Source organism: Coccinella septempunctata, chromosome 2, assembly GCF_907165205.1.
Source record: "Coccinella septempunctata chromosome 2, icCocSept1.1, whole genome shotgun sequence".
NCBI lineage: Eukaryota > Metazoa > Arthropoda > Insecta > Coleoptera > Coccinellidae > Coccinella > Coccinella septempunctata.
In genome coordinates this window covers 41222814-41237565 of record NC_058190.1, presented here as the reverse complement: position 1 = coordinate 41237565, position 14752 = coordinate 41222814, and the positions used below count along the sequence as shown (strand labels likewise).

At 35.3% G+C, this 14752-nt stretch overlaps 1 protein-coding gene across 1 annotated transcript in view; it reads left to right on the top strand.

Annotated features, from left to right (window-relative positions):
* The window catches only part of LOC123307757 (hemicentin-1), a 197167-nt gene that overhangs the window by 24094 nt on the left and 158321 nt on the right, over positions 1-14752 (top strand). The window contains exon 2 of the mRNA XM_044890186.1: positions 3867-3999. Coding sequence (XP_044746121.1) covers positions 3867-3999 — 133 coding nt within the window. The remainder of the gene's footprint in view (positions 1-3866; positions 4000-14752) is intronic.

The window sequence follows — 14752 nt, the reverse complement described above, 5'->3', positions numbered from 1 at the left end:
ACAAATTCTAATTTTTCAAAGCTATACACCGTCCCAAGTCACCTATTTCATTTCAGAGTTAAGAAAGCTTCCCAAATCGGTGGGTGACTTGGGACAAGTATATTTAATTTTTTTCAAAATTTATATCCGAATTCTGAAGCATGGTATGTATATTAATAAAAAGACTGAGTCATTAAGCATATTCGAACCTCTTTTTCAGATGAAAATAGGCCACTGTTTTGAAAATATGACAAGTTGAATTCAACAATCGTCCCAAGTCACCCCAATCTTTGGTACTCATTCTATTGCCCATTCCCTCATAAATTTGACAGTTTCAGATGAAAATTTATGATAAAGTTCAGTAAAGGGCCTCCTCAAGCATCAACCAAAGCCTGACAACGCCCTTGCAAACTTCCGATCAGATTCAGAGAAAATTGAGTAAACAGTACAGGGTGGCAAAATTCGTTGTCTACTGAGAGGATCTCGAGAACTATGAGAGCTAGAAGAAAACGGATGACACATTTCCTAGCTCTTTTCATAGAAACAAAGAATGGTGAAAACCGTAGCCTCCTACGAGTCTTCGTTTTTGAGTTATTAGCAAAAAATCAGATCTTTACGATTTCGAAAAGTTCTCATAACTTTTTTGTCTTTGAAGTTACAGATCTGAAACTTGAACCTTCTTAGGCATGTTATACGTAGAATCTACTGACAAAACATCTTTTTCCAATTCAGAAATAAAATATTCAATAAAAGTTTTCATTTAAAAAAACGAAAGTTCGTCTAGTGATTGGAAATGGAAAAATATTTCGAGCTCGTCAATGGATTCTATGTAAAAAAGTACCTGTAAAAGGTTCAATTTTCAGATCTGTAACATCAAAGAAAAAAAAATTTTGAGAACTTTTCGAAATCGTCAAAATCTCATTTTTTGTTAATAACTCAAATACGAAGAATCGTAGAGGCTACGGTTTTTACTATTCTTTGTTACTCTGAAAAAGAGCTCGAAAATAATAATAATAATAATATATATATCTATATCATAAAGGTCCTTATTCAATCAATTTCATGGAAGCTAAATACAAACTCTCAGTAGACAACGAATTTTGCCCACTCTGTACAGTGTCAACCGTGCCCATCGGAAATATAAAACTGGAAACAACAAGAGTTGCCGTTTCATTAATGCGAGCTAATCATGAACGGGCGTAGGAAATACCATAGAAGACGAAACATTCAAACATACTATAGACAGGTTTCGGGATCATCATTTTCCCTCGTCAGTACAGTGTAGCGTGAATATTCCAAACTAATGGTCCTAAACGAAATCGGGGTTACGTTTTGAGGAATTCTCATGACGATGCGCCACCTGTCTCACAAAGATTGAAATAAAACCTCACTTTCTCTGCAGAGTCCTACACCAATTCATGTCTCAAAAATTTATTTCCAGTTTGATAGTTTCGATCAGATTGTTGAAGTAGCTATGATCAATTTCTCTCTAGAATTACGGTAAAAGCCTGAGTTCTTGCAGTTTCTGTGGAATTGGTTGATGAGATTCCAAAGCTCCTTGTGATCCCAAATTTGATCAATGGGATTGAGGTCTGGTGACTGATTTCAAATTTTAAACGATTCCAATAAAGAACACTGGTTGCACGTTTTTACCTATGAACTAGATAAAAATTGTGATGGTGCGATCACACAGGCCAACAGAATGAAAAAAAAAATTGCTGCCGGAAATCTAACATCTGATTTTAGATGTTTTTAATGTGCTGATTCCAAAAATGCCACCAGATTTTTTCTATCAGCTCTAATTTCTGAGATACACGTTACAGGTTAAATGGTATATTTTATTTTTATTGACAGTTCAAAACGTAGTTTAAAATGTGTTCTTTTACATAACGGTAACAAATATGGCTCAATTCCTATTGGTCATTCTACTACCATGAAGGAAGAATATGAAACCTCCTCGGACAGCAGAGTGGTTATACAAAATATCCTTGTTTTTTGTGCCTTTGGGACAGCAGAGCTAAAAATGAGCACTGGGTTAACAAAAATTGGCCTTCAAGAGATGTCATGATTCAAGGAATACAAAACGTGATCAACTTTGGTTTCAAGAGAAAAAATCTTACTTCCGCCCTTGCATATCAAGCTAGGCCTAATGAAGCAATTTGTGAAGGCTTTAAATCGAGATGGAAATTGTTTTGGGTATTTGTCACGTAAATTTCCTGGCATTAGCACGGAAAAACTAAAAGCTGGTATATTTGATGGTCCTCAAATAAGGCAACTTGTTAAAGATCCACAATTCACCACATCAATGAACGAGACTGAATCTAACGCTTGGAGTTCATTTGTTCAAGTAGTACAAAATTTTCTTGGCAATCATAAAGCAGAGAATTACGTAGAATTAGTGGAAACTAATTTTAATATTCTCGGCTGTAACATGAGTATAAAAGTTCACTACCTCCACAGCCACCTAGATGGTTTTCCAGAAAACTTAGGTGATCGTAGTGAAGAACAGGGGGAAAGATTCCATCAGGATATTAAAACTATGGAAGATCGTTATCAAGGACGATGGGATAGCCACATGATGGCGGACTACTGCTGGAGCCTTCAGCGAGACTGCCCTAGTAAACTCCATTCTAGAAAATCGTATAATATATAAATTTTTATGTGATTAGTGACTACTTAAATCCATGTGTCTTTGTTTTTTTTAACTGTCAATAGTAATATTATATATTATAACAGTTATAACGTAAATTATATACACAATTTTTTTAAAAAATCTCAAAAACTAGATCTGATAGACAAAATCTGAGAACTTTTTTACATTCTGCATCCAAAAATTACTCAGGAACAGTTAACAAATCGCAGGCACCAAAATGTGTGTTGGCCTGTGTCATAGATTCATTTACGCTCATAGATGAATTTTACAGAGGGAATGAACGCGAAAAGCGATTTTTCTTCATATTTACCGCATTTATGCGCGCTGCATACAGTGAAAAGTCATTGTCGGAGCGAATATCGCAGACCGAAAGAATTTCCATATGGAAATTACGAGCGAAATCGACGTATTTATTATTATGCTACCAGTTATATTCAGCCGCCGATAGCTAATTCGGAACAATTTGCGAAAAAGGGAAATAATAGGAACATTTATTTGTTTCTGGCCATTTCCAGATGACTAATTGGCTTACTGGGCTTTGTATTATACATAAAACACAATCTGTAATTTCGGAAGACCCTTTGTTCCCTACAAAGCCTTTTCGGTGTTAATCTATAAATTATTCCTTTCAATTTAAAATTGAGTAGAGAGTGTAAAACTAATTCTGCACCGCAATCCGGAATTTATTGCTATCCGTTGAAACGCCGCTGAACCCCATGATAAAATGGGCATTTCAGCTAACGCAACCCCATTCACTTCAGCTGAAATTTATTATTTTTTCGTTCTTTAATTCGATCAGATAATCCATCTTTCAGCCTTGAGTATATTTTCGTTTTTTGCTCATACAGAATTTCTACACGATTTTGAGTTGCTCCAATTAGAAATTTTTTGATTTTGCACCATTGCACCCATAAAAAATTCTTCGAATATTGTCAAGAATGCATATACTGAAAAATAAAAAGTAAATATAGAAACCAGGTTTATCCATCAGTTTTCACCAATTTTCAGTCTTTTTTTGAGAGTGACCCCCTTACGTGAAACAAATTCAACGTTTCAATAGAAAAGTTCTAATTTTATTCATGCCTTGGTTGGTCTTATCAGCAAAGCTCTGAATTCAGATGAACAAGGAAAACTACGAAAAATAAAATCTCGAAATTTTTTTTTTATTGTTTAATGCGGAAGCATATGCCAAATTTTTTTTTTATTGTATGACCCATGAAGATTTTCTTTTCAGTTCCTGAGAAAGTGATATGGGGCGTACTTGGAAGATCAGCAGAACTACCATGTGATGTAACCCCACCAGTTCCCTCAGATAGTGTTAAGATGGTCTTCTGGTTTAAGGACAATGTTGGTATGCCTTGGTATAGGTGAGTAATAGGAGAAATGGTTAGAATAGCCTTCAGGGCTGATTAACACGAGGTGCCGCATGTTTATAACATTTTGTGAGGACTATGTTCATGAAATTTTTCGCAAATATGTCTTCTTGTTATAGTAGTTGGGTAGCCCACGATGCTAAATCGGGATTTACTCATAGAGGCTAGTGGATTTTGAAGATAAGATGGTAGAAACAAAAAAAGGTTTTATGATGTATGAATTTCAGCGGTGGGGTAAGCGTCTGCAGGTTTTCAAAGATATAAAAAAATCGTCAGGTGTACATACTCGAGAGTGTCAGATTGAGATTCTGTATATGCCCTACGTGTCTCTGATAATATATTCATGTTAATTTGACAGTTTTCGTGGCTGTATGGAAGAGTTCAAAATGGTAAAAAAACATTTTCTGTCGAAAGTGTCGGATTTTCAGAGGATATGTTAATTGGATCCAAAGGAAGCTTATTTAGACTGACAATTTGGACCTGACGCAAGGTCAAAGTGGTACAATGAAAATGCAAAAAAATCGTTACTTGTACTTGTACGTACAGATGGTTAATATTGGCATTGCAGTAATTGATCTGTAAAAACAATGCATTTTTCTTAATAACTCCCTTCCTGTTCCTCTAATCGTTCTTGTATTCATAATGAAAGTTGAAGATAACGAAATTCTTGACAACTTTTGTCTGAAGTAATTTTACATACTCCAAAACGTTTTAGAGCTAGTGGGTGAAGAGGGCGAGGAGGTTAGCCATACATGCGAAAGGGAAATGTCAATATCTAATGAACATTCATCAGCATTAATCTCAAAAACGTTTGGAATTTGAAGAGAATATTATGCTGTACAACTTTTATAATGAAAGCGAAAACGATTTGAAGCTCAAGAGAGGAGGAGATAATTCAAAAAGCCTATATTCGACCTTTATGGCCAATTTTTCAAAATTAAAAAAGCCACCGCGCTCGAGAATGTACTCGGGACTTTTTTTGCAAGTTTGGCTCCCTCCCACACATTTTCGTCTTGCTTAAATTGTCATATCAAGAGAATGTATACTTTTCAACATGTAATTATTATAATATATTAGTAGAGTCATTCGGGGCAACTGTGCGCACTTTTGCTTTTCAAGCCATACCCTGTTTCAAATGTTGAAGCTAGGAAAATTAAAACATATTCATAAGATAGAGAATTTTCTAATCTATAAAAAAATATCAAAAAGCAAACAAACAAAAACTTTTTTTTTCCGCAAAAAAAAATTTTATAGTAAAAGTCGGAGTGCGTTCACATGTCCCGTATTGCGGATAAGTGTGCGCACCCTCACGGGGTAAGTGAACGCAGTGCTTAGTGAACCACACAATCAAAACAAATTACAAAATAATGTCATCAAAATGTTACAATATTAGAGAAATGCTGTTTATTGTCAATACAGAAGCGCCTTTTTCAAGCACTGCATTATTGTTCTTGCCACCATTCCTGGTAAACACAACAGTTGATACATTCCTCTGTTGGTAGCTCTTCATATTTTTCTGAACAAATAGGATAATATTGATCGAGTCTTAATCAAGAAAATCAACAATGTCATAATTTATTCCTCGTTGAATAAATGCTCATATAATGAATTTATGCGCACACTTACCCGCGCACACTTTCCCCAGTAAGCCAAAATTTGAATTGACGTTCTTATAGAGTTGAGCAGCTAAGAGAACCTAAAATTTTTTATTATATATCTAGATTAATATGCGCATGATCGAATAAAATATTGTTTAACACTGTCGGACTCGGAACTTGGACCTAGCAGAATTTGCAGAGATGCTAAAAATTAACAAGAAAACTAGTGAATTTGATTGATTGCAAATAAAAAGTTACCGAAATGTCGCATGGCGCACTCCTATGAAAAATTAATTTGGCGATTCTGCGCCCTTGCTTCACCCAAATGAACCCCTCTTTCATACATGGCATAGTCGAGATATACGCACTGCGCACACTTACCCTCTGCGCTCAGTTACCCCGAATGACTCTATATCTTAATCTGACACGCTCGAGTATGTAGATTCAATATTTTACAATTCTGATAGGCTGTCCTAGATAATTCCCCCTATATACAGGTACATTTTTTGGTAGAGGTACTCTACAGGGTCCAAGGTATCTCCCCTTGCATTAATCTGACAAGCTCGAGTAAATCCCCAGTTTCCCTCTTTGGCTCGTCAAGTACAGGACTCGCATATTGCAAAAAATTACAATTGAAGAAATTCTTCCTTCTGTTAGACTTTTATGTTGTCGAGTGTTCCGTTGTTTTTAGTTAAGAATCAAAAATAATTTCACTTGATACAACTAGGTCTCATCTTCCACTCCTACCAGGTTCCATCTACAGGTAGGTCTAGATGATTGACATTAACCCATAAATTTTTTCCGATATCTGCTCCCATACAGGATCCGGCATTCTTTTGTATCGCACACCGAAAATATCAATATCTGTGACGGTGACTGGAGCGAATCGCTTTGATGCCGAGTTATCTGTTCATTCCGTAAATATTTGTTCAGATTCTCGGGATTGATCTCTGCTTCCGTGGCCCTTGATTGAAATTGTCTCTCGGCTTTGCATTCGGAGCTCCTAAATGTTTTGACGTTATTTTGAGCAGCGGAAAATAATTGTTTTTGTTCATTGCCTTCCTTTTCTGCCCATTCGCTCTGACAGGGATGTTTTTCGATGGAATTTTTCAATGGGCATTGCGATGCTGAACGTTCTGCTACCGTGAAATATCGAACATTTCACGATTGAGGATAAGATATCTGTTGTCAGTTTGGGACACTTCTCTCGTCCATTTATTCACATTACTCACAATTCGTTTGGCAGTAAGAAGACCGATATATGGGGTGCGTTTTAGAGCAGCAAATATTACAAGAGTATAGTATATTTGGCTAATTTCATTTGACATTTAATGACCTGGATTTTACTATCGGGGTCACTTTTGACATGACCTAATTCTGAGATGAAACTTAAATGAAGGTTGGGAGAGAGAACCTTTCTTGTCAGTTGTTCAAGAAAATTGATCATTGAAATAAGATAAATACATAACAGCAGTATTGAACGTAGATTTTAAACTATAATTTAACTGTGAAATATTCTGATAACTTTCGATTTTGAACATAATTTTCCCTTAGCGGTGAGCTGTACAACTGGCGCATTCGCCACTTTGCAATGCAAATCTAAAGCTCTCCATAGAGGATGTACTTTCAGATTGATTCTTAGCCTACTATAAAAGCAAACAAAATTTCAATGTCAAAGTTATTACTCAACATATTCTCCTCTTAATCGGATACATTTATTACAGCAAACCTGCAACGTCTCTAGACCTTTCAAAAATAATTTTTCTTCTGGATCTGCAAACCAGACCTCCACAGCTTTTATTACCTCCTCGTTGGAAGAAAATTTACGACCTTTTAAATTTTTTTTCAGTTGAGAAAAGAGATGAAAGTCGGATGGAGTCAAATCTGGTGAATAAGGGGGGTGTTCTAGTAATTCAAAACCTAAATCACAAATATTTTGCATGGCAACATGATATTTGTGTGCAGGGGAGTTGTCTTGCAAAAACAAAACACCTTTGGAGAGCTTTCCGAGTCTTTTCTCTTTGATTTTTTCCCGTAGAGTGGTCAGTGATGTCGAATAGATATCTCCGGTTATTGCTGTACCCTTATCCAAAAAATCAATCATGATTAATCCATGGCCATCCCAAAATACTGAAGCAAGAACTTTTCCAGCAGATTTTTGGACACGAAACTTCTTAGGTCTTGGTGAACCAGAGTGTAGCCATTCCATAGATTGTTGCTTTGTTTTTGGATCGTAGAAATGTACCCAAGTCTCATCCATAGTAACAATTCGGTTTAAGAAGTCTACATCGTTTTCAAATCGAGCACAGATCGAACGCGATGCTTCTACCATTGCACGTTTTTGGTCAACATTCAAACATTTGGGTATCTATTTTGCAGCAATTTTTCTCATGTCCAAATTGACGTTAACTATATGATGAACGCGTTCGTATGAAATATCCAGTGCTTCAGATATCCGTTTTAGTCCATTTCGACGGTCTGATAAAATCATGTCATGAACTGCATCGATATTTTCGGGGACTGACACAGAAACTGGCCTTTCCGATCGGTCATCATCTTCAATGGAAAATTTGACTCTTTTGAAACTTGCAGTCCAATTTTTCACGGTCGCACGAAGGGCATTGATCACCAAGGGTTTCAAGCATATCTTCGTAAATCTGCTTACCTCTTAACCCTGTTAAATACAGGTAATTGATGATGGCTCGATACTCCAATTTTTCGATTTTCACAATTTCGGTGGACATCTTCTTTCTTTTAATTTATTGCGTAACTCTGGTTTACTTTTTTGACCTTTAACTTCACACTGACACTTCTAATGCGTTACTGTTCGTTGCTATGGCAACGCAGTATTTTTTTTTATGCATGGAACTGATTTAGGCTCTCTAGATATCAATACATCCTCGAATATATTTTAATCTTACTTAGGAGACTGATACTTATCGCTTGTATAGTGCAATTTATATCAAAGTAAATTCTGTTATATGTCGAAGTAAAAACCGGACAGGAGAACAGCTTGCTTTCCACTTTTAAGACTGCTGTTTTATTTTTTTATTGAAACTGCAATTAAATAAAATTGTTGGGGGATGATCTGCATGCTTTCAAATACGTTTTGTAACTCAAATCTGTGCTGTAGTCTCTGCTTGTGGCTTTATCAAATTGACATACATATTTCAGTCCAAATTCGTACTAATAATAATTTACGTATGAGGATATTACTGAAACTACCTGCATAGTTCAATGCATTTAATCATCTAAATTCTTTACGATTCATACGAACATCCAGATATATTAAAGGGTAAACGTTATATGTTTGAACTACTATTAATTTTTCTATTCGCCCCCAAAATTCGCGATAAAATCACTTTCAACAAGCAATATCACGAAATTTATGGTTTCGATGCACAATAGAATCTGAAATTCAGCCCTGGATGGGACTCGGTGTTTCATCATAATCATTCCATGGTAATGAAGGTTGCCTTTGTGAATTAATCATAATATGAGCGCGGCTCTAATTATATAGACAATAAAATTCGAATCAGTCGTTGCTATAAATGATCAATGAATTTTATGACAATGAAAAATTAATAATGGATACGGGCCCTGTGTGTTTTTGATCTGAAATCGAATTTCGCGAGAACTGATCTGTGGCAGAGCAGAAATATTCATTTTACGATATGCACGTTACATGGGAAATGGATATGGAAAGTAATGGACGTACTCAACTGGCTGAATTTTCAAAAATGATTATTGTTCAGCCAATCGAAAATTCCCAAATCGAGTTACTCTACTACAACAATGCAAGCTCATCTAGAAAGTGTTATTATCATTTAAATATGTATTCATAGTGATAGTTCTATGATATTATTATATATTATGATTTTTCTAGTAGGTTTTGAATCTGAGCTCAGATTTTTTATGAATGTTATACAGATGAGATATACTCACAACAGTTCAACTTGAAAAAAAAAATTCGTTTCCTGTTATCGATTTCTTACAAAGGCGTTCTTGTTAAGGTTTTTCATTTTATATAATTCCAAAAAAAATACCAAATTTGAAACTAATCGGCTAATCTTTTTATTCACTACTTATGGCAATAAAATTTTCTGTCCAAATTTAAAAATCACTCTCATGGAAAAATAATTTTATAATTCTCATGGAAAGATTTAGCTGTGTATCAATTTTTCTCACATGACCACTATTAACCCAAACGGGGCTAGCTTAACCGCTAGATATTCTGGACTGAAGTTACTTTCCAAAGAAGAATTTCCGAAAACTACGCACAATTTTCTATATAGCGAACCATCTTTCCACACTTCAGATGTATACAGGGTATCTGTAAACAAATGCGAAGGACTTAGGGAGATGATTCCTCGATGAAAATAAGCAGGGGTAGTTCCTAAACATTTTTTTTTTATCGACTTCCTTTCCAAGATACAGCCTTTGGAAGGCGATGACGAGTTGACAGTTTTCAATTTTTTTACAGGTTCTAAAAAATACTGTGTCATAAATCACACAATATGAAGCACTAAGTAGATGTTACTCACACACTTTTTTTCAGATTTCAATAACTTTATTATAATTAGGGGTTGAAAATAAAAACCCCTTATGATATTCCTTCAGAAATTGTTTTCGTGGGATAGATTTTCGAAAAATAAAATTCTCTTATGGTTTCCTATTCAATTCTGGAGAACAAAGTCTCTTGCAAAATTTCGATACAGACGATACTTTTCTCGGAATAAATAAAAACTTACAAGCAGTATACGAAAGGTCTATGAGGCAGAGAGTTGATGCATGTATTTTAGTGGGAGGTCATTCTATTGAATACATACTATGAAATGGAATGAACAGTGATCAGAACTGCTTGTAAGTTTTTATTTATCCCGAGAAAAGTATCGATTGTATCGCAATTTTGCAAAAGACTTTTTTCCTCCAGAATTGAATGGGAAACCATAAGAGAATTTTATTTTTCGAAAACCCATCCCTTGAAAACAATTCTGAGGGAAAATCATAAGGGTTTGTTATTTTCAACCCCTAAAAATAAAGTTATGAGATCTACAAAAAATTGTGTGAGTAACATCTACTTAGAGCTTTATATTATGTATAGTTTTATGACTCAGTGTTTTTCAGAACCTGTAAAAAAAATCAAAAACTGCCAACTCGCCATCGCCTTCCAAAGGCTGTATCTTGGAAGGGAGGTCGAATTCGAAAAAAATGTATAGGAACTACCCCTGCTTATTTTCAACGAGGAATCATCTCCCTAAGTCCTTCGCATTTGTTTACAGACACCCTGTATAAAGTTTGAAAATCCACCATCCCTGCATACTGCATCACATGCTCATATAAATCCTTTTTATTATTGAAACCTGCTTCAATGAAAGTGGTGGGTGAGGTTCAGAACCTTATTACTACAATTTATATTCTTCCTGAAACCCTCTTGACCATTTTGGAATGCGTCGATTCAACCCTAAAAGAAATAAGCCTTTCTGAAATTTTGAAAGGAACACTCAATCAACTAGTGGGTCGATAAGTGATGTGGCCGTCGCAACAGTGGGAGATATATTCTGTAGATCTTGTAGCTTGCAGTTTTTCATTGTGCGAATCTTCGAACCCCGCATTGGCCTAACACCCTAACGATCCAAAGTTGATGAACTTGTTCATCGGCTCTATCCAAATCGGTTAAATCATTTCAACAATTCAGAAACTACCAAATAAAGTTAGGACGTTGACATTACCAGAAGGTTTCATCATTACGTCCTGCCAGTTAGAGCTGCAGGACGCCGACTGCAATTATTTGCATTTCAATTACGCATACATTCATTGCATGATACAATTTATATTGTGTAAGTTTAAGTGGCAGACCAACTGTCAATCCGATGTTCTGATGTGGTTCAAACCGAATTAACATTCCCGAAAACAGAGCTCTGTGTCTCGCATTTTCGAGCACAATTGAAATGGCTCACGCGGAATTCACATCATTTCGAATGTGAGCAGCACTCACTTTTGAGTTTATTGTTTCCACGGCAGGTTTCATTCGGAGGGACAATTGTTGGATTGGCGTTGAACTGAGAGAGCGTGTGCGTTTTCATTGCCCGTTTTTTTTTTTGAAAGGCCGAAATGGTGAAGCTGAAAGAGAAGCTAGTAACAATACAATAAGCTCTCTCAGCTGTGGATGGAAATCCCTGTACCTACATTATGTTTCTTCTTTTTCTCTATAGGGGCTTTTTGAATGAAGAAAGAGAGACTCCTCTTTATTTTGTTCGAGATACTTTTCCTTTTTTTATTCATTCTTCTCGTTGTACAGGGTGCCTCAAATAAAACTAGCAATAATAGTCAAAGACTATTATTTTTGGTGTTTTTTCCAAGTTCAAAATGAAACATCTGAAGCTTGGAAAAACTTCAGTGTCAGGTTTACAGGGGTGGCAAAGCTTATTATCAAAACTTATAATTTCCAAGATTAAAGGAGTATGATACAAAAGCTTAGGGAAAAACCTCAGTAAAAAAACCCCGTCTCCCCGTGAGTAGTGTAGAGATGACAATTTTTGCAGAATAAGCTTTTAAAACTGAAGGGCTTCTTTTCCATTGATATAAACATTTCTTTATCCTCTTTCCATTTCGAAATAATATCTGAAACAAAGAAACAGAGCAGAAAACGAGGAAAAAAGTGAATAATAAAGAGTTCATCCAAACTTATTCGAAGACTTGATGATGAATGAAGAAAAAAATGAATAATTATAGGTTCATAACTTGCCCTTCGATTGCACTGGTAGGAATATCATCTCTGCGTCAAAAATCTTCTGCTGATCTTAGTAGAGGATCACCGATCACCCTCGTCGTAAGAAATTCCTTCAGTAGTAAATTAATAATAGCCAAATCTTACTTTTGACTGGGAGGGTCTTTCGACCAGGTCCAGTCTTCCAAGTGATGATTCTTCTGTTCTTCAGTTGTTCGAGGAATGCTACAGGACCCTTATGTTGGGAAACCATCTCTCATAGATATACCAGTAGCTATTCTCCTCGTAGATGATTATAATTATTTTTATGACTGAAAAAAAGAGGTCATCTAGAGCAGATGATTAAATTTTTTAAATTAAATAGTTTTTCCATAGTTCTCATTCATATCTGATGGTTACCACCTATACCTACGATTGTTCACAAATTGAAAAAGCTCTCGAAATTTTCTATGCTCTTGCATGAAAAATAAAAATACTTCTGGCTCCAACTAAATTAATCTATCCGAACGTGAAATATCGATATTGTGATTATTTAAAATTTTGACACTTTCACATATAGAGATGAATAGGTTATTAATTAAAATGAAAATTCAACCCTAATTTCCCTAAAAAATCGAACAAAATGAACCATGATGAATGTAAATATGTTATGCTTTATCATTAATACAATGTCCAGTGAAAACAAAGCAAACGACAGTTTCATAATTGATAGTATCGCTTCGCAGATCTAGTCCAGATTATATCAGAGCCGTCCGTAAGTTGCCACTGTTATCCTCTGAATAAAACATCACAGAGAATCCATAATAAGCAGAAGGTCCAACCAATTAACTAAACTCTGATTCTGGGTTCTAATAACAACAAATGAACTCAATTCGATCACGATAGTGCAGGCGTGTATGCTGATGAAAATTAGCTATTAGACGATATTGTAGAGTCTCAAGTTAATTGATCCACCCGAGATCATGTGACCGATAGAGTTCGTCCACAAGTGTCATTAGACTGGCTAATCTGATCTTCAGTTTATTGAACGATGATTTATTGAATTATAATATAGCCACATTTTTTTTCATATTTCGTTCTAATTAATCAGATAAAATCTGTGACACAACTCAGTTTCCATTGTCAGAAAGAATAAAGTCAGTATTTTGGCGTCCTAATGACATTTTGAATGCAATATAGTTAGGGCGTCTGTCCTTACCTGCAGGTAAGGACATAATACCCATGGGTATTATGAAAATTGACTAGATACACCATCTCTTGTGAATCCGAGTTGCTCAGTGAAAAGAATATTGTTCGCGAAGTCAACATTTAGTGTTCTTATTGGTTACTTCTCTGGTAACCAATAATACTATTCCAATATTGCTGGAAAGTCTTCAGGTTTTGGGGCTTGAACCTTCTGCACACAGTTATTTTTTGTATCGGAATATGTCGCACACTGATGTTAGTTGCTGCTGCAACTTCAAAACGGCTTCTTCATATTCAACCGTAGGGGTAAAACGATCTTAACCATAGTCACATGCTTCATTATAGAATCGTCTAACATAACGCAAGTTTCTATCAGCTTTTCATAAATATCAGCCATTTTTTGATTCGAATATGGCACCATTCTTATCAATCCAGATTATTTTTGAGACATAGGAATCTACAAAAGTCCCACACAATTTTCTTGTTTTATGATTGTGTCGTCAATGGGATAGATCATCACAAAATCACTTTTTTTTCGAGAATGGTGCTATGGAACGGTTTCAGGTGCCTTTTTTCTTCAAAAATGTCTATTTCTTCGAATACAATTTCAATTTTGAATGACCAGAATCAGTAAGTTTTTTCCCACCAGATTTTTCTTCATATTTTGACCTCAATAATCACCACCTGAAATACAGGGTGTGTTTGAAGGTAAGGCTTCTTTTTAACAGAAGGTAGAACTGGTCAAAATGAAGCGTTTCACCAAAAATCCCCTATACAAAACTTTCAAAATGACAAAGTAAAAAAAAAAGTTGAAAATGATTACTGAAATAGATCCTAAAACGACCCTAGACCGTTTGTTAGTTGAGTTATCGAAAAGCAATGGAAAAAACTTATCCATTCGACCATGTGATTTCGTTTAGGATATTGGCACGTTCGATATTAACGTTCTCTTCTCATTATTTTCAGTAACTTACACGATTTTATGGAATGGCTCATTACGATATCAGCTGACAGAAGAGACTTAGGACGCAAGTGTGAAAAAAATATTACTTCAAAATCTCACCAATAAAATTCGTTTATGTAGGGGAAAGTGGGGGAATTGGGAACACTTAATTTCAAACGCTGAAAAATTATACAAAAAATCACTTAAAGTATTAAACTTCCATTGAAAAATGAACTTTGCTCATTTATGTACTAATCGGAAACAAAAAACTATAAAAAATCAACGTTTCCT